At 40.3% G+C, this 20,954-nt stretch overlaps 1 protein-coding gene across 10 annotated transcripts in view; it reads left to right on the top strand.

Moving 5' to 3' along the window:
- FOXK2 (forkhead box K2) overlaps positions 1–20,954 on the top strand; it is a 115,870-nt gene that overhangs the window by 17,055 nt on the left and 77,861 nt on the right. For 4 of the 10 annotated variants that reach the window (XM_030534356.1, XM_030534354.1, XM_030534357.1 and 1 more), the window contains one exon: positions 3,273–3,377. The exons of the other annotated variants lie outside the window; for them this stretch is intronic. In XM_030534356.1, coding sequence (XP_030390216.1) covers positions 3,273–3,377 — 105 coding nt within the window. The remainder of the gene's footprint in view (positions 1–3,272; positions 3,378–20,954) is intronic. 10 annotated transcript variants of the gene reach the window in all.

Genomic DNA, 20,954 nt, shown 5'->3' with positions numbered 1-20,954 from the left:
TTTTTTTTTTGGTAGAAAAATAGTATCTTTATATCTTAGGTACGTATATAGCTCTCACTATTTTAGTATCTGATCGTCTCACAATCTTTAATATATGTTTCCTCACAAATTGCCTGTGAGGTGGGCAGTACTGTTATCCTATATTACAGATGCGTGAAACTGAGGGACGGAGAGACCAAGTGAGTTGTCCAGAGAAACACAGTACATGTGTGGTAGAACAAGGGATTGAACCTAGATCTCCCAAGTCTGAGGCTAGCATCCTAACAAATAAAGCAGTGATATCTTAGATGGATATGAGAGCTATTAAGATGTTTCTCTGGCAGCCTCATAGAGGAGAATTCTGTTCACCTTTTGAAAAATGTGATGATAGATATTTTAATGGACAAAGTATATTGGCACTGGCAATCTTTTCCCTGGTTTTGAAGGTCTGAGAATGTACTTCTATTGAAGGGTGGGTAGGCAGGCAGGTATTTCCTGCTTCTTTGGGAGTGTAATGCCCTGTTGAGTTTCCTGTCAGTCTTTGAATATGTAGGATATATTTTTTCATTGTGTGCAGGTATGAGTGTGCGGTAACATTAATGTAAAGCAGTATCCATATGGTAAGTTCTCATTGTGGGTGCTTAACTACACCATAATACTAGTTTATTTAACAGCATTACAGCAGTTTGCCTTCCAAGCACTCTAACTAGCTAATTTTGAAAGCAAACTATTTGAACACTAGCTTTCAGAGATCCCAGGGGTAGCTCTGCAGCTCATAGGCCTTCTCAGCAACTTCAATGATTTATTTTTTTTCTGCCTTGCTTTTGGAATCCCATCCATCTGACTTGATTTTAGCTTTTGGGGTGGGTTTGAGTAATTAGGGGACTATTTTGGAGGAAGGACACTGTGTGAGGGAGTGGAACATTGGGGTTTAAAAGTGCTTGTCAGGCAAAGTAGTTGTTGGTCATTAATGGTAGCGAGGCTTCTGCTAGTGGAGGCTGAGAAAAGTTAAAGCAGGAATAGGGAAGAAGAGGTTCCAGTGTCTAAAAGGCTGCTTTGAGCAATAATGCATTACAGTGCTGCAGCTGAAGGGAAGCAGTTGAACACTTTGGCCTCGGTTGCTGGTTCTTTTTGAGCATGTATCCTCTGATCATTCTCAGTTGTAGAATTTTGGAATGCCAGCCGTGTGACCACATGGATTTGAAAGCAACCAATTTTTATAGCTCAATTACATTGAGTATACGGCTATCCCAGCAAGTTTTAAGAAGCCATTTATTCTTCCTATTTGACATTTCCTCTCAAAAAGGAGAGGAAGAAGATGGCCCTCCTGAGATGAAAGGGCTGTTCTTTCTGGGACTTAATCCTGGAACATAATGTTAAGTGGCTGTATATATCCAGACCAAATACCTTTTTGTCCTCATTTTATACAGTTTTTTTTTTTTTTTTTGCCTGAGCAGTACTACAAATTAACAATCAGTTTGTTCAGTAATCCTGTTCCCACCAGTGTCATAGTTAATGGTTTGCTCGTTCGGGTAAGGTCAAATCTGTGAGATAAGTTGGTGATGCTCATTGGTACTGCTTACAATAATACTAAGCTATGTTTCTGGGCCCAGTTATTCCTGTACATGCTGAAGTGGTTCTAGAACCAATTATTTAAATGGTTATTCCTAGACAATTTCCCTGACAGTTATGGATTTTTTTTTTTCTGAGAACCACTCTCTATTTAGAACCCTCCTTCCCCAAGTAGTTTTTTTTTTGGGGGGAGGGCTGGGAAATTTCTGTCCAATGTGTTCAGTTAAATATGGTGACCACCCCCATGTTTAAACAAAGTTCAGATCTTGGGAAATCATCCAGTAGCCTACAACTGGAGACTTAGTCCCAACTGTGTGTGGGGAGGAGTGCATTGCAGCTTTCTTAAAGTTCCAGTTATATTATTCCAGTTTCATGAGGTTAAAATCTTTAGAATCAACACTCTGTTGAGATGAATGGAAATGGTTCATATCACTCTTAGGGACATATTACACCCTACTCTGCAGCTATAGAGGACTCTCTTTGGCTCTGCCTACACTGAAGATTTTCTGAAATTCTCCCATTCTTCTCTGGGAAGCGTTAAATGATGTGATTTAAAAATGCTCATAACCAGTCTGGAGTGATGGTGGGAGAATTTCTGAGAATCCTCAAAGTAAATAAGATCCACTAGCGGAAACACTGTAGTTCAACCTTGTGGGGGATGGGACAGGATTCTGGGGAGTCTGTATGAGAAATGAGCACCTCTTGGAATAGTGGGTATTTGGATAAGGTGCTGATGGATTTAGTTAACAGTGCATCACTTCCACTCACACAGTATAGTAAATGATGTGGAGGAGGCTATTTTGTGGCTGCACAAACATCCATATGGTATCTCTGCTGCTGTACAGTGGCCTTGGGAATGTGAAGGAAAAGAATGACAGTCAGCCCTAGAGAAATTCCCAATATTGGACCTGGTTACTCTGGCTTACTGCAGAGCTAGGATTTGAACTAAAATCAGTTCACACCTCTAATCATTTTGGATAGATTCAGTAAGACAACATAGCACTGGTTCAGATATGGAGGGGTATCTTTGCAGCTATAAAGGCTAGAAACTTTTTTTTAAAAGGCTTAAATTATGGAGAAAACTGATAAGATGCCCAGATCACCAGGGAAAGTTTCCTGCTTACCTCTGGCAAGTGCGTTATTTTTCAAGCCCTGGCAGTTTTTGCTAGCACACTTTCAGCGGAAGTGTAGTCAGTACCAAACGCAGAAATTATGACTTGAAGTAAAACGAGCCCTGATGTATTCAGCTTCCTTTTTTTCAGGATATTTTATTAATATTTTTGCCTTAGAAGATACAATTTACAAACATTTTCCAGCACTATTTTATTATCATTTTTAAGTGAATGTGTAACTATTTTTGTCCTTAGAAAAATAAGATGAGGGTATTTTAGTGTAAAGTACAACAGTCATTGAGTTATTTTGATTGTAATAATATGTTAAAACCTGTATTGAGCCATAGTAAGAAGAAATATTGTGAAAGTGTAGAATACCAGTATGGCAAAAAGTATGTATTGCACATGCAAAAATGCAAATTAATCATCACCAATGTCAATAGTTTAACATAATCCAAAAATAATTGGAAACAAATAATTAATGTAAAATTCCACTGACAAGTACTTGTCTTAATATAACTTCAGTGAAAATGAAACCATATTTGTTGTTTAGGTTTCTGAAGGTCAGAAGAAAAGCACCTTATTGATCATTGTCACATTACTTTTCAGGCTGGCCAACAAGAAGAATATCAAGCGTTTACATAATGGTGCTGAGACATCTTTGAACCCTTCTGGTTTTGCTGTGAGGATGTTATTGATTATGGAGAACTTATTGTAAGTTGTAGTATAAAATTCCATGTTAATTGTCAAGCAACAAATTAAAAATCATTAACTGAAACTTCATTGTGGTATGTTAACATTAATAAAGAGTGTGGAGTGTACTATTTCGTTATGGAAGTCCATAATGTAAACTGCATCAGGGTCAGACATGACTTTTTAATGAGAAAGAGAAACAGTAAACTACACTAGTACTAGTAGAATAACTTCTGATCAGCTTGAGAATGATGGCTTACTTTCTATGATCTTTGAACATTTTATTCACGCTCAAATATGTGGTGACAATGTTCAAATGACATTCTAGAAGCGGTGGTACTATCTGATGTTCATGTTTTCTTTCCTGTAATTTTGTCCCCTAAAGTCCTCTTCTTATGGAGCAGGTTCAATACGTGCCTGGATTTTCTGCAGAGAGGCTGTGCACTGAATGATGAGTTTTGATAGCTAGTGATGACATGCATGTGCAAATACTTACTTTGATAAATTTCACTGTGTTAATTATTTTGATCACTCATGTATTAGTTTTCATTTTATTAAAACCAGAATAGTGCTTTGATTAATTATGTTTCAGTTTCAAAGGCCATATGAGCATTGAACATCACAATAATTATTAAAGCTCAATAGAGTAGTTGTGATTCTGTATATAATTGAGTTTGTGTGTAGTTATTCATGGGGATTTAGGTGTTGATCCTGCATCCTTCAGTCAGAGCTTTTCCATTGATTTGAATGAGACCAGGATCAAGCCCTTAGAGACAAACTCTTCCAACTAGACCATTACACAAAATATGCTATTTTTAAAAGGCACTTTAGTTCAGCTGTTACAAAGCAAATGCTACCCCTTTTTCTTTAGCTCTTCTTTTGCTGGCTTTGAAGTACGGTAACACTGAGGAAATTCTGTGTCTTATTGAATAACACAAAATAACTATTGTCAAATGTTACATGGGCCACTAACTTGTTGAAATAAAATAGAAAGGGGTGGGATTTGTTGGAAACTTTCTATTGAGAAGGAATGTTTTAGCACTTTATATTATATCTCTCTCCCTGTTTGTTCACAATTTTGTCCCTGGCTGCCTGATGTTCAGTAATGCAAGCCTAACTGCTGATTTAGTCTGGCCTAGAAAAAATGGCATCTTTACTGGTGGCAGTCACTTCAATGATGAAAGAGCTTAAAGAAAGGTTTAGTCTTCATCTTAACTTTGTAAGTGGCATCATAGACAAAGGATTCAACACTCAGTGTGGTCCATCACATCCTGAAGCAAAACATACAAGGTCAACCTGAGTGCACATAACTATAAAAGAGAATTTTGTCAGGGAACTCTGTCCCCATGTGGTGGTGAGCACTGAACTACCATCCGCTCTTTCCAGATCTTATGCATTATAAATACATAATTGAAATATTTATACTGTTAAACTTATTATGGAAATACACTGAAAATCACATACACATTAAATCTTCAGTGTCAAGCAAAATAATGGCTGTTCGGCTGACCGATAATACCTGAATATAGTATGGTCCATACACTTTACTTCACTTTACTGGTCAATTTTTCTTAAATTTCTGTTGTAGAATATGAACTTGGAGTTGAAGGAAAGAGTAGATATTGCTTCATATTTTCTTTTGGACTGTTACAATATACTGTGATTATCTCTGGAAGTTGATATGTAGTTTGACACTTTTGGAGGGTAGAATACTGGACAGTGGTTTGGCCCAATGAATCAAGTAGCACAGTAAACGAGTACATGTTTAAGTATGAGGGGGAAAAAAATCTCTTATGTTATGCTACCAGTTTATTAAGTAGAAAAGATTCATGGGCAAATGGCCATTTGAGCCAATATGTAACTATCCTTCCAGCAACATTAAATGTAGATATATAACTACAGAGAACTTGTGAAAGGGTGGAAGTTTCATCCATTTCTTAGATATTAGTTTACAGTTGAAATCCCTAAGATATGGGTAAAACTTCCACCCTTTCACAGGATAGATCATCAGAATTTTTTCTAAACTAAACACATTTGAAGTGTTCCATTTCATATGAACAGTTATTTAGCTACAGGGCATAGCCACCACCAGTATGATTCTAAACAGGAAAAAAAATGGTTTGCTATAGAGAGTTGGTTTTTTGAATGCAAAAATTGAGTACAAAAATACAGAATTTCATAACTATTAAATTTACTAGCTCTTGCCCTTTATTTAAGGTGTGGAATGATCAGCCCTGTAACATCACAACGGATGTCTGTACAGAATGGGAGTAGTTTTTTTATTTTCCCAACTTTAAAATAAACATGTTTGGATGTCTACATTATAGTTGTTGTGAAGAGTGGGAGCACGTATATCTTGGGGAAATACAGGCCTATTCCTTTATACAGTAAAGAATAAAGGAAATAGGGTAGTTAATCAATATTGTTTTTATATAGAATGTACATCCGTTTCTTGTGAGACATTAACAATTCTGTTTCTATTATAAATGCCTATATTCAGGATTTATCATGCAGTCATAAATCAACAGGGGAAAACTAGTCACGCACATTACTTTGGATATGTAATAGAGATATAAAAGTCTTTTGGGTTCTAGCTTAAGCTCTTCCACAGACTTGCCGGGTGATTTTTGTGGAAGTCAGTTTTCTTTCTGTGCCTCCATTTCTTCATCAATGCAATGGGAAGAATACCTACCATAGAGGAATTGTGAGGTTCAAGTGCGTTTTGAACCTTAGAAGAAAGGCACATTAGTACAAAGTATTTAGTAAATAAGGCTGAGCTCTGACCATGATTATTGTAGAAGTGGAAGCCAAGATTTTCCAGAGGTTACTAGTGATTTTCTTCACTTCGATTTTTTTTCTGTACCCAGCTCAAGATACCTTAAAAGAGCCCCTTTAAAGTGTGTCAAGTTGAGCACAGACAATCACTAGTCACTTCTGAAAATCTTGGTCAATGTTTTTCATGTTCTAAATGTATGCTTGATAGGCCCTTCAGGATTTTTTTTATGAATGGCTGCATATAACACTTGAAAACAAATTTCCTTGCAGTTTGTCCATGGACTGCATGGAGGAGAACTGGTGGTTAGAGACAGCACTGCAGCTGTGCAATAAACCAGTTTACTTAATCACAGTGAGCTCTTAAATTCTAATTTTTATTTTTTTTTGCATGCAGGAATTAAGCAGAAGTTAATGTTAAGCAGGGAGTGGAGAGGAGGGAAAGGCTGCAGGGCTTTTTTTGCAGGGGCAGGATGGGGGTGATTGGTGTTGGGAATAGTGGCAAGTTGGCATAGTAGGAAGTTTTGGACGGGGGGGCTATGAATGATGGCATGAGAGGAGAAGCAGTTGTGTGTGAGGGTCAAGGAAGGAGAGGACCGTATGGGGGATCATTCTGTTAGGGCAGTGGGGTTTCAGTTTGTTGGGGAGGAGATGAAGTAGAAGAGGAACTGCAATCTGAATATTTTTATGGCTTGTCCTAAGCCACAGCTACTTTCTAATTCCATTTCCTCTCCCTGTTCCAGAAACTGCTCTCCTATCCCCTCCACTCCTTAATAGAACTCCAGTTCTCCCTCACCACCATGATACCCAGAGTCTATGGTGAGTGGACATATGTGTGGAATTCACCTGGGGTGTTGAGAAATAGACTAGGCAACTTCTAGGAGTGAAAGTAGCTAGTGGATCTAAGCAGTTCTCATTTCATTTCTTTTCAAATGTAATTTACCTTATATTGAATAAGAATAATAACTTGGATGTAAAATTTAAAAACTGCTCTACGTATATGTTATCAAAATGTTTGCAAAAGAATTTTGGAGTTTGTGGTGATGCTGGTTCTTTAGTAACAAGGCTCAAGTGTTTATGCTGAAATGCTTTCTCTACCAAAGCTACTAAATCTTTGACCAAAAAGTATTATGGAAAATTCACTTGTCCTTTGAAGTTGTTGTGTTTATATCTAGAACTAAATCCCAGTTATTAATTTGTGAAATTCAGCCATTTTAGTATTGCTATATATGCAATAGTCAATGAAACGATAGGCTTCTTTATTTGTGTATAAACACACTCCAATTTATTTTATTTTGGAAAGCTGGAATGGTTTTACAAAGAATAGGATGCAGCATGTCTACTCATCTTGCTTTACCGTATTCTTTTCTCTTTGCCCTTTTCACCACTACTGTAACAAGTTTAAAAAAGAAGACATAACTTGTGTGCATAGGAGTAGTGTTATTTTCCCAACTTAAAATAAACATGTTTGGATGTCTGCATTGTGCAGGTATTAAAAAAATACTGGATTTAGATACTTGTTTTGCATGTGCACAACAAACTGTCTGCATAAGTATATGTAATAAGTGTTCTATTAATTTTCAGATATACTGCAAGGGCCTTAATTACTCAGGCATTTAGGGAGGGCATGGGCTGCGCTGGTTGAGGCTGAATACGTCTGTCGAGACATCTTATTTTGTTTTTAAGTATATTTGGTGCAATGATTAGTGCACATTTATATCACTGTGAAAACTGTGTAGGGGCTCACAGAGCATGGGTTGCATACCTTTTTATAATATCTCCATATTTATATGCATATGGAAATACTCATGAAATAGTGAAGGTTGATTTCTCCTTACATTGTTTCATCACATTCTAACCACAATAAGTGGAAACTTGCATGCAGGATCCTCTGCCAGGACAAAACTCTTTCTAGGTAGTTTAAGGAGAAACTGGCCAAGGCATTTTTGAGACATCCGTGTTCTAACTAGTTGAAATTTCTTTATTTTCCCCCTTTACAGCTCAAAGCCATTAGAATATCAGAGGGAATTTCAAAAAGGGAGAAGCATTTATGACTCATTTTTGAGTGGATGGAGGCTCTATTTTGGGGCTAGATTGTAGATTGCCTCTTATGCAGCTGTGCAGTGTGGTTGGAAGCATAAGTTACTTCTTCCCCCTTGCACTTCCTGCATGGGTAGGATAGAGTTGCAGCTCCCATGCATGTGGGTGTGTAGGTGCTATTGCTAAGTGACTTCTGCCTAGGGCAAGCTCCCCCTCAAAACAGGGGGAGGAGTAGGGAAGATCGTGGCTTTGCGCCCATCCACGCCTGCTAGCTTTGCTGTCCAGCCTTAATGGGAGAGGGGAGGGAGGGAAAGATAGGAGTGTGACACGCCGCTTAGTGGGGTGTCATAGATTTTACTCCCTCTAATACACCCACAGAGGTCTAGGAGAATGCTTTACAATGCTATGCCAACACAAGGCTATGGCTTAATGCCACAATTGAGCCCTTATTTAAAGGGTGAGGGAGTTCAGCTTGATATTGGTGGCGTTCTTATCTGGCACATAATGCAAGCATTATACATTAATAAATGTACATGGAACTGATGCAAGCTACAAAATATGTGCGTAGATCTGATACATGTATATTGTATTGTCTGTGCTGGGTGCATGCATGTATTCTAAAAATGTGTGTAACGCTGCATGTAACTTTATACCTGAACATCAGACAGCTGCAATGCTAATAGTAGGAACTATAAATCCACAAAAATAAGCTTTGATAATGTAGGCAGAATATATCACACCAACTGGTCCTTAATTAACCCATTAAAATATTAATAAATCCACAGATTATGCTGGAAGAGCTAAAAATCCTGCCTATTGAAATCCATATGAATACCTTATACATGGGCATAACCAATTCCAAATGAAAAAGTTGGATCATTATCTTGCCACATCCTGAACCTTTTGATATTGTATTGACACTTTAATAGTTTGACAACTGTGGATGTATTCAGCTTTAATTTTGTACATGAGTAGCTTGGCTAATTACTTGTTGCTTGTGAACTATGAAGTATTGCTTAGTTCAAGATAGCTGCAGTAGCAGCAAATTATAAGCTTTTCAGAACACTGACTTCTCTTCAGGTATGTGTAGAAAGCACTTAGTACATAGTGAGTGGTGCTGTAGTCCGTGTAACTAATCTTTCAGGCTATTTATACAGTAGTCTGTAGTTGAAAATACACTGGATTTAAGATGTCCACAGGAAATTCTGTGTGCTCTTTTTACAAGACTGAAAATAAGTACAACTGACCTATCAAAGCGTTCAGAGTATTAGATAGTGACAATCTGGTGTATCACAGACGCTGTATGTGAGGATCATGTATCTTAAATAGAAGTACCTCTACAAAAACCACAAACTTGAGTCTTAATAAAAATTCCAGGGCGAGTCTTAAAACAGTTTAGATTTAAGATATCCAGAGCTGGCAAACTTCTTAAAATCCTTAGTTACACCTTCAAGATTGACTAGGATCAATCCCCTGACGTATAAGACTCTCAGGATTTGTCAAACTGAGATACAAATATCAAATTTACATGTGCCACAAATGGTGGGGGCCTAGAATGCTGGTCATAGGGGATAGAGCAAAGGTGGTTTGGGTGACTCCAGCTGTGTAATTGCAGATTGTCAGACTTCTTATAATTGAACCTTAACTTGTTGCTTCTTGACATTACACATTTTTTTAATTCAATAGTGCTATCCAAATTGTTTTTCTCTTAATTTTTTGTTACTTTTCTTTTTAAACCATAATTCCAGTTTAGGATATTTTTGTCTTGTCATTTGATATAGTTCCTTGGGTTTTTTGGTTCTGTGGAAATATACATTCAGAAAATTCCAGGGTACACTCTTCTGATCTTAAATATTGTTATTGCATATGTGCACAATATTTCTATAAGCTTCTACTACATGTAGCATATGCTCTGTAATTATGCAAGCTATTGTCTTAAGGTAAGATTTTAAAGTATGGCTATTTAACATTGTCTAGATAATGCTTTTTTTGTAATAAAAAAGCCCCTTAGACTGGAATAACTAAGATAGTTAACTCCAGACCTTTCAGTCATTTACAAAAACAATTGGAAGGCACGGTAGCGTAGGTAACTTTTTGTACTGTTGTGGTCCTTTGGACCTGGGATTCTCAGACTTCATTGCACCAGGACCCCCTTCTGGTAACAAAAATTACTACATGACCCCAGGAGCGGGGACCAAAGCTTGAGCCCACTTGAGTCTGCTGCCATGGGTGTGGGGGGCCAAAGCTCAAGAGCTTTGGCTTTAGGTCTGGACGGTGGGGCTCTGGCTTCGGCCCCAGCAAGTCTAACACCAGCCCTGGCGACCCCATTAAAACAAGGTCACGACCTACGGCTTGAGAACTGCTGCTTTAGACAAATACACACGCTAACTTTCAGTGGCCAATTAAAAATAGTAGTAGAAACTTAGTACTATGAAGGATCCGATTTTAAACTGACAAACTTCAGGAAATAAAAAGAATAATGCTGCCTTTTTTTGAGCATTATGAGTAACAGATGAAATGCTGACAGCTTGTATTAAGCAGGTTGCATAGGGCATTCAACAAAGAAATATCTTAGCTAACTTTTTTGTAATTCCTTTAGTTCTGCCTCTTGAAATCCTTTGGCAATTACTAATTCATTAAAGACACTTTAGATCGTTCTGCATCATGAATTGCACAGGATCTCTGGTATCAATTAAGTTAATGAACTGTTTATTTTAGTGTCTTGATTAAACTGGGAAGTCAGAGCTCTTGGAAAGAACTTAAGTTAATGAACACTTTGTGCTAAATGACCCTTTCTCTCCTCCTCCCCCCCCCCCAAAAAAAAAAAAAAAAGGCCTGGTTAGTGGTGCAATTCAGTGGATGTTTTAGGGTTTAAGTCAACTTTAATTTCAGCTTCCCAGATCCCCTTTTAAGATTGGAATGTCAATTAGATATTTATTATTTAAAGAGGTAGGATGATTTCCAAAATGCAATCTCCCCCCTTTAGAAATGACATATTTTGTTCTAAAATATCTTTCTTGCATTGTAAAAACATCAAAAAAAAAAAAAAAGTCACAGCAGTGTTAACATTCCATATCAGGAGTTGGGCAACTCGGACAATAACAATCCAGGATGATGTTTATAGATGAATGCACTCCCATTGCATAGTCCATCAACTCTCTGTTGTCAGCTTCTTTCCTGTGAACCCAGAAGGGAACGGAAACTGACTAAAATCCTGCTTTCCAAATGTCTGAGTGTAAGATTCTTACCAACTTCAGACCCCTGCTGGCTCTGAATCATGGAGCCAGCAGTGATAAGTGATAAATGGTGTAGATGTATCTGTGATCCTGGTACATAGTGAATTTTGTTTGTGTTGCTTATTAAAGCCCTGGTTCAGGAGAAGTTATTGCAGCTCCTGGTTTGAAGTAATAGTCTGCCTTTCTTATAAGAGAAATTAGTCTCTAAAAATGTAGAATTTGGAGGGGTGATTTTTTTTAATATTAGATTTTTTGGGTCTGTCAACACTGATGGGCTTCTAATATTTTGTGTATAATAGATATACAGCATATAGAACGGGTAGGCAACCTATGGCACGTGTGCCGAAGGTGGCACAGAAGCTGATTTTCAGTGGCACTCACACTGCTAGGGTTCTGGCCACAAGTCTGGGGGAGGGGCTCTGCATTTTAATTTAATTTCAAATGAAGCTTCTTAAACATTTTAAAAACCTTTATTTACTTTACATACAACAATAGTTTAGTTATATATTATAGACTTATAAAAAGAGTCTTTCTAAAAATGGTACAATTACTACTGGCATGCAAAACCTTAAATTAGAGTGCATAAATTAAGACTCGGCACACCACTTCTGAAAGGTTGCTGACCCCTGATATAGAACATGATATGTATGTCTAAGCTTCAGAAGAATAAAAAGTTCTGAAAATCCTAAAGCAAAAATGGAATGTGTAAAGGTAGCTAAAAAATGAGTCCTGGGTAAAAACTATGGTAAGCATGCTCTTATGATTTGTATCTCTTTGCTCTTTGTTTAATCAAAACAGAGCATGAATGAGAGAGAGGGAGCATGCACAAGTCTTGCAGTAGCATGCACAAGACCTTATATGGTATGTCTGCACTGCAACGTAAGCTCCTACTTGAGCTTGGGCTTGAGCTCAAGCCTAAGTCCATTTTTCTTCTGCTCTGCAACTGCGCTAACCCAGGGCTCAGAGAAGACCGGCGCCAGTGTTTTTGGCGCCCTAGGCGCACGGCCATTTCACCGCCCCGCGCACTGGTCCCACGGCTCCGGTGGACCTGCCGCAGGCGTTCCTGCGGAGGGTCCGCTGGTCCCACAGCTCCGGTGGAGCTGCTGCAGGTGTGCCTGCGGGAGGTCCACCGGAGCAGCGGGACCAGTGGACCCTCCGCAGGAACGCCTGCGGCAGGCCAACCAAAGCTGCCTGCCGCCCCCCGGCAAAATGCTGTCCCCCAATAATCCTGGTGCCCTAGGCGATTGCCTAGGTCGCCTAAATGGAAGCACCGGCCCTGGGCTCAGACCCAGGGTTCCAGGACCCTGCAGGGCTGGAGGGTCCAAGTACAAGTCAAACTGAGATCCAGGGTCCCAGCCCTATTGCTTTGCAGTGTAGATGCAGCCTTTACTCAAGTCCTGGGAGTCTGCCAGAAATATCCCACAATTCCATGGGACAATTTCCTTAAATCTTCTCTAAGTCCCAACAATCTGCAATCCACTGTGATGAAAATGGAAGCCACACCCCTTGGTGAATGGCCGCAGCTTAGATAATCGTTAACCTATTTTCTTCTGATCACCAAACTGAAAGCACAGTATTGGAGAACCTTGGTTCACACCATGTCACTTTACAAGCCACAAAGTGGATGACAAACTTGAACATCAACATTTTATGTTGCTTTTCAAGTTGCCACATGAAAGAAAAGAATAAATCACTTTAAATCCCACTTTTATATTGGTTTAATAATCAGATCAAGAAATACATGTTTGAATCTTGTCCAGTTCTCAGCTAGGATCTCGGTTGTGGCAGAGAGCTTTAAAGGTGGGACGGCTAATGGTCAAAGTAGGGATCCCTAGTTATTGAGATCTTGTATCAACAGAAACCAGAGTACTTCCTGGGAAAACACTTTCTCAGAAGCATTTTAAGTCCGTCATCTTTGTGTTTCACGAGGTATGATCTTAATACATCACTATGGACATGTCTACACTGCACTGTAAACCCAAGGTTAGTGGGACTCCAGTTGGCTGACCTGTGTTAGGGAACCCTGGGCTTGAGCATCTACATTGTGTTTTAACCCTACATTAAGACTTCTCTAATCCATGTTTGAACCTAAAGGATCTAGCATCCACACTGCAATGCACAGAGCCAACTCAAAGTAACCATATCCCAGAGTTCCTAGTGCCCTCCTGAAATGTGTCCATTCTAGTCCTAGGGCCACAATGCACTGTAGGAAAACTTTTCCTGTAATGTGCAGGGTGAGCAGTAGTTTGAGCAGCCCAACAATATAACCTGCAGAGTAGTCATTTTGGTCAGCGCACTCCCAGTTAGCAGACCCAGCAATGTGAAGGAGGCGCCTTTTGACAAACTTCTCTTGCTTTCACTTTCACTCCTGCATCAGGTAACTGGCAGCACATTCATGAGGTGCTGGTGGACATTTTGACAGTGTTTTCTGTCCCACCAAAGGTATCTTACAGATTTCCTAAGGGGGCTGCAGGAGGAAGCAGAATACTCTGGCATCGCAGACTTGCACTGGCAAATACTGATCAGTATAACTGGCATAGCCACTGATGCCCCCTACATAGACTGCTACTACTGGCACAGGGCCACAAGCACAGCCTGGTGGGACAATGCTATCATGCAGATCTGGGAGGACCAGCAGTGAGTCCAGAACCTTCGCATGAAGAAAGCCACATTTCCGGAGCTTTGTGAACAGCTCATCCCCAACTCTCCTACGTGAAGAGAGATAATCTGAGGTCACCCTTGCCAATCCAGAAGCAGGTTGCTATAACCATCTGGAAGCTGGCTACTCCAGACTGCTACAAGTTTATTGCCAACCAGTCTGGGGTTGGAAAGCTGACTGTTAGTAAAGTAGTGGCAGAGGCAACTGAGTGGCTTACCCAAGGTGGCATGCATTAAAGATATTCCAGAGGTAATTGCTGGCTTTGGGAGAATGGGGTTTCCTAATTGTGCTGGGGCCATTAATGGGACTCATGTGTCCATAGTTTACCCTCCTAAAGGAGCATGAGTACCTAAACTGCAAAGGGTACTCATTAGTTATGCAGGCACTAGTGGACTATAGAGGCAGATTTCCGAACGTCAGCGTTGTCTGTACTGGAAAAGTTTGTGATGCCAGAGTTTTTTGCCACTTGAGAGTCTGCATTCATGGCCACACTGGGATATTATTCCCACCAAATGACACTGACAGAAATGATGCTGCTTTCCCCATTGCTATTCTGGGGGACCCCCAAATACTCCCTTTTGCCTTGGCATTTGAAACCATTTCAGAGACCCTGGCAAAAGAAGGTTTAATTACACACACTGCACATGTAGAATGATTGTTGAATGTGCTTTTGGCAGATTAAAATCACATTGGAGGTATCTAAAATCTCATTTGGATGCCAGTGTCATCAACAATGTCAATTACTGTGGCTTGCTGTGCTCTTCACAGCCTTTGCAAAGCCTGAGGTGAGCTACTTCCCCCTGACTGGGCCTCTGATAGCTAGGGGATACTGGATCAGTACCCTCAACCAGAAAGTACAGGTACCGCTGTGGGAGCCAGTTGCACTGGGCGGCAGAAGTCACAGATGCTTTGTGTTCTCACTAAGTGAACTTGCATGGCCCAAAGGATGAGGAGGAATAGAACCTTTAGGAATGTGCTTGTGGGGAAAAAAGTGGCTTATTAATTGTTTTGAGGGGCGGCAGTGCTTGGGAGGAGCGTAGGCTTGATTCACATGCAATGCAAGTCTGAATGACATGATGAATAATGAACTTGGTTGTGGGGGGAGACCAGAATGGGTGTACAGCCAGTTTATTGAAATGTGAATTGATGTACCTTACCTAAATAAAAGCAGCATTGGTAAGCAAACCTATTAATTGCTCCAGAACATTTTTTTAGCTTTACTATCTCAAGCCATAATTCTATGATGCAATACAATATCAATAAACGAAAATATAACATGCTTTATTTGTAAACATGTTCTAAAATAGTAAAACACTCAAACAGCATAGAGCTAGCCAGCCGCCATTACAAAGCCACACACCCAAAAGGGCAGGAAATAGTTAATACGCGACATAAATACCCCTATCACTACATGTTCCCTGGCCCAACAGTCTCCTGTCCCTTCTTTACACATTTTCCCCTCACTTGTTGGTGATGGTGGTGGTGTGGGGGGAGACATTTCCACCAGACGGGTTGAAGGCTGCAGGGATGGAGGTTTCCTCCAGAGGGGGAATTGATGAAGGAAGGCTGCACAGGGTTTAGTTGCCCTGCCCAGCCACTCACGAGTCCTGAATGCATAGGCCATCCAACAGAATTATCTAAATTACTGCTGGACTGAGGGTATGTTGCAGGAACATCATGCCATGGAGTTGGAGAGGCAGCTGGAGATGGTATTCTTGCAGCCATTATGGACAGGAGTTGCTGAAACAGTTCTTTCTGTTGAGCTCTGTCCTCCTCCCTTAGCCGCCATTCCTATACCAGGCACTGCTTTGCAAGTGCCTACTTCCTAGTTGAAACCTGTCCTCCACCTGGACAGCAAACCTCAGCCTGTCTTCCTTCCTGTCACCATATCATTGTTCCAGTCTTTTGTCACTCTTCTCGTACTGGACTTGCTGGTCTGTCCTCTCAAGAACATCAACTTGATCATGGAAACAGTTCCTTTTGGAATGTGAAGGTGCGTTGAGTTCCTGAAGAAGAGCAGGTGGTATGTAGGTTGAGGGTCCTGAAGTAGGACATGAAATAGAGGGTAATTGTCTAAGCTAGAGCACAGAACTAATTTTTGTGGAATCCCAAGGACAAACGTAACATTTCTAAAGTGAGCCAACACATAATGTGAAGAGGATGCTTCAGTCCTCAGACTGTCTCTGGATACAGCCTTGTTAATTGCAATCACAGAAGTGCAGAAACAACTGTAAGTTTAAAGTTATAACCCTTTTTTGTGTTTCATAAAATTGTCTTAATTTCCATGGGGGGAGGAGGGCTGGTGTACATAGTGTCCTTGCTGCAAAAGGCTTTTTTTTGTCATTTCAAGCCTTCCATATTGTGAAAGACAACTGTTCTTGTGGTACTCTATTGGCAGGGGGAGATGTTACTCCAAGCGGCTGGAGGGAAACCTGCAGCGTATGCAGCTAAAGTATTCAAATGTATAGTGACCAAACAGCAGATCTGTTGTTGGAGTGGACTAGTCAGCTATTGGGGGGGAAGGGAAGGGAGGGGAGGCTAGAAAATACACCCTTCCCTGCAATGCGATTGACTATCTGGAGTCCTGCTTCAGGAAAAGTTTGCAGCTATCAGCAGCCAAGATTGGGTCATAAGCCATGAGGGAATTAATATGATGCTGTGTTAGCTCACATATGGCTTACTTTGTTATTGCTGCACGCAAACATTCTAAAAATTGCAGTTTACCTCCACCCGGCATAGTTCTGGGAAAAACTGGCAGCCCACTCATACTTTGGAGAAATGATTTTGTGACCCACAGACTGCATGGATTACCTCTAGCTGAAATGGACTAAATTTGGAAATAGAATACTGTTTCCCAAATACAACACACTCAGTTCATTGTTTAAAGGCTACTCCATGGACCCCGGAGAAGTGATTACAGAGTGGCAAATTTATTACTGAAAGGAAAACATGAATGGCCCTAGCAAACATCTGTGACTTAACAGTTAAAATAACAGTTGTTTATGAATGTTTGAAATTCCAAGTTGTCATTTTGAACTCCACGTAGTGGTGGGAGTGGAGACACCAAGGCACTGCGATACAATCCGCCATTGGTAGCCACACATTGCTAGCCAGGGCTTATTTTTGAGTTGCTTCTTACAGCAGAAATCCCTCCCACTACTGTAATAAACTGTACGTTTCAGTCATACACTTACCGGGCTCTGGGGTGGCTTCTCTCTCCACCAGGTTTTCTATAGATTGGGCAATGGGCTGTTTCTTGAGGGTGGGAGAATCAAACAGTTCTTCTAAGTAGGGACCAAGAATTTGCTGTTGATCCTGATCCGCAGCTTGCTCTCGGAATGATTTCATTAAAAGAGTCACTTCATGCTCCTTACTGGGAGCCTAATGCTGGCTCCCATCACTCTCCATGGTGGATTCACTGACCAAGAGGGCACATCATGACAAGATCTTCATGAAATACGGTTGGCTCTGTGTTGGGCACAGCGCCCAGAACCTTGTCAAACTCATCATAAAGTGGGCATGTTGTCGAACAATTGCCCGAAGTGTGGTTCTTGTCCCTGGTCTTCTGCTACTCGCTCTTCAGACTCTTAATGCACTCCCTGCACTGATCACCTGTCTAGACAATCTGCAGATCTACCAGCTTTTTAGCTATCTACTAGTATGTGTAGTCATTTTTGGTGCTTTTGCTGAAGTCCACAGTTTTACTTGCTTTACATCAGAAATTCACCAAAATTTGACTGTGCTCCCATGACCATGAAGCAGCTCACTTTGAAAAAAGCTTGATTGGCGTGCTTTTCATTGCAAATCTAGGAGGTTGTCCCTCCAGAGAAGGATCTTAAAGGACTGCAGTTGACTAGGTTGTCTATAGTTTGGATATCTTCTCCACATTCTCATAGTGGTTTGTCCTCCTTCTAGTTGTATAGTAAATAATTGCAACACCTGTGTGAAGTTCTGACATGGTTCGCTGTGATCCATATCTTAGATGGCAAGGTGAAGCCAAGTTGTTGGTCTGTAATATCTGTAATCTGTTCTTGATCCTGCTATCTTCTCACAGCCTCATCCAGTTGTCTTTTGATGTCTGTCCCAAGTTTTAAGAGCTTTGGCTGCTACTCAGACAGGGTTCCTGGACCTAAGACAGCATTCTCAGGTGGGCTGGGTGGCAGGTGGGAACAAGTTTAGAAATCTTCATAAATGGGCAAATCTGGGTTTGTTTATTGCATTGTCATAATGCTGTATTATTGCTGCTCCTCTTTGGAGGCATGATGGTGAGATACGTGCAATGAACTGAGACTGTTGGTGTTGACTTCAGCACTCCTGTGACCATTCCCATAGCAGTGAACAATTGCATGTTGACAAGTTTCATATGGACTTTGTCCATACTAGTGCACAGTATTCAGCTACTGAGACGACAAGGGCCAAGAGGGCTGTCTGCAAGGTGTGAGCATCTGCTCCCCTATTGGTCCGAGCTAATTTGTGGTTTTTATTATCCTTAAGCTTTATTTATTTTGACAGTGGTCTTTGTCCGATGATGTACGTGAGGCTGTGATCCAGAACCACTCCAAGGTATTTCAGGAAATCCTCGTGCCTAAATTTCATGTAGCAGAAAGTGACATTTAGGTGCTGCTTTGCATGGTGATTGCTCAGATGTAATGTGGAGACAGTTAGTTGTTTTTTGTGAAGGTTTGGTCAGTCTCCATCATCAATAATACTCCTTCAGTGTTTTCAGAGCTTCTGTGATGCATTCCGCTTGGGTAAAAGTGCTCACTTGGATGGTGAATGTGAGACCATCCGCTGTCCAGAAGTCTGTGTCTGGGTCAATGGCATATTGCTGATACAAATATTAAAGAGTGATAGTGCCAAGATGAATATCTGTGGGAGCCTATTGTTAGTAGACAGGGTCTGCTAGTCTGTTCCATTAGTATACAGAAATCTTGCAGTTGGTGACATGACTATCAGTACATGCAGTGGTGCTCTGCATACACTATTTTGACAATTTCTAAACATTTAAATGTTGAACAACAAAAGCTTTCAAAATCGTAACACAACTGCTACCAAGAGATCTAGTCAGCATTATGAGGGAACTACACAGTCAGAGAGCCATTTGAGAGCATTGCTGCAATGTGCTCTACCTTGGGCTATGTTAGAAGACCACTTGGAACATTCAACTAGTATAAAATGCAGCACCCCACCATCTTGGTAGTATGTATTAGCATAAAAAAATCACACCTGTGCTTCATGAACTGCACTGATTTCCTTTTGTGGTGAATTGTTGGTGTAGATTTTGTGTTGTTCCAGAAAGTGTTCTGATGGTGAGAAGTATGTTGCAGAAATGTTTGTATTTAAAAATGCTAGTAGTGAAAACTGACTTTTTTAGATTTTGAGTTTCTGCCCTTGGAACAGGAAAAACAGTAGTTTAAATTCTGCAGATAGCACCTCAACCTTCATTTTTGCTTCCTCAAAATTTCTTATTTCTTGAGTCAGAAAATGTTAGTTTCTGTTTCACCCAGCTTAATTACCTCAGTTGCTGTAATTGTGATACTCTATTCTCAAATGGAAAACTGCAAAAGTTTTTTATTAGCAAGATTTCAGCTCATGATTTGCACAGATATCTTTTGACATTAACCAACAAGCCCATAGCAAACAACAAATGTACAAACATAACAAAGAAGTTTGTATACATTGCAGCTATCTTTTCTGTTGTTGCATTTCTAAGAGTGGAGTACCTTTTTAAATTAAGGTTTCCACTCCACCTTTACTTTCCACAGATTCCACACAGTGAGGAGGATTTTTCATTATATGAACTCAGATTATAGTGCTTAGCAAAATGGGTACTTTTCTTCTAACATATATGTATGTTATTGGGAAACTACATGTAGCAAGGTTATTTAATTAAATGACAATTTATTTAAAAAGTGAAGCACCTTTAAAAATCTAATTTAAAAGTGAATTGCTTTATGTTTTTCTTCTGTTCAGCTTAATCTTGCTCCAGAAGGGCAGTTTCTATTCTCAGGGGACTGTTTCAGAACATGCTAGGTGTAATAAATGTGTGAAACATTTGCTTGCTTACCTTTATTTGTTGGCACCAATCATGACAGGGTCAATATCTACTGACTCCAGCAGCTTCTGTTGCATCTTCTCTCCTTTCTGCAAATCAAATGAAAAATACAATAATACCAGTTAAAAATAACAACAGACTAATTTAATTAATACAGTACACAGATGCAGGTGAGTAGGATGAAGGCCAGGCAAGAATACTTGAACTCCTGCAAAATGACAGGATTATTCTGTCTTTTATTGGACATCTGTCAGTATTTGTTATCTTTGAACATCAGTGGCTTTCTGAAGACACAGGCATTTCTTGTTTTTAAAAAGTTCCTTCTGCAGTGGCCTCTTTGATTGCTGAGATTGATCTGATACTTGGCTTCTCTTTGCTGCTCCTGGTGTTTTAGTGTTTAGTGGTTTTTACATCTGCTAGAACTGGAGCTCTGTCAGTAGTGTTCTAGATCAGAGGTTCTCAACCTTTTCTTTCTGAGACCCTGCCAACGTGCAATAAAAACTCCACAGCCCATCTGTGCCACAATAACTTATTTTCTGCATATAAAAGCCAGGACCAGCATTAGAGGGTAGCAAGTAGAGCAATTGCCTGGGGCCCCACTTCACAGAGGCTTCCATGAAGCTACGTTGGTCAGGCTTCAGCTTCAGCCCTGGGTGGCAGGGCTCAGGGACTGGGCTTCAGCTTTCTGCCCTGGGCCCTAGTGAATCTAGTGCTGGCCTTGCTTGGAGACCCCCTACGAGGCTCCGGACCCCTGGTTGAAAACCACTGCCATGACCTAGCTTTACTACATAGGCCTGTAATGGTCAACTGACTCACCTGGGAGTTGGTTTTGAAAA

The sequence above is a fragment of the Gopherus evgoodei genome, chromosome 15 (assembly GCF_007399415.2).
Source record: "Gopherus evgoodei ecotype Sinaloan lineage chromosome 15, rGopEvg1_v1.p, whole genome shotgun sequence".
NCBI lineage: Eukaryota > Metazoa > Chordata > Testudines > Testudinidae > Gopherus > Gopherus evgoodei.
Note: the sequence above shows the minus strand (reverse complement) of the source record. Positions and strands in the feature narration are given on the sequence as shown.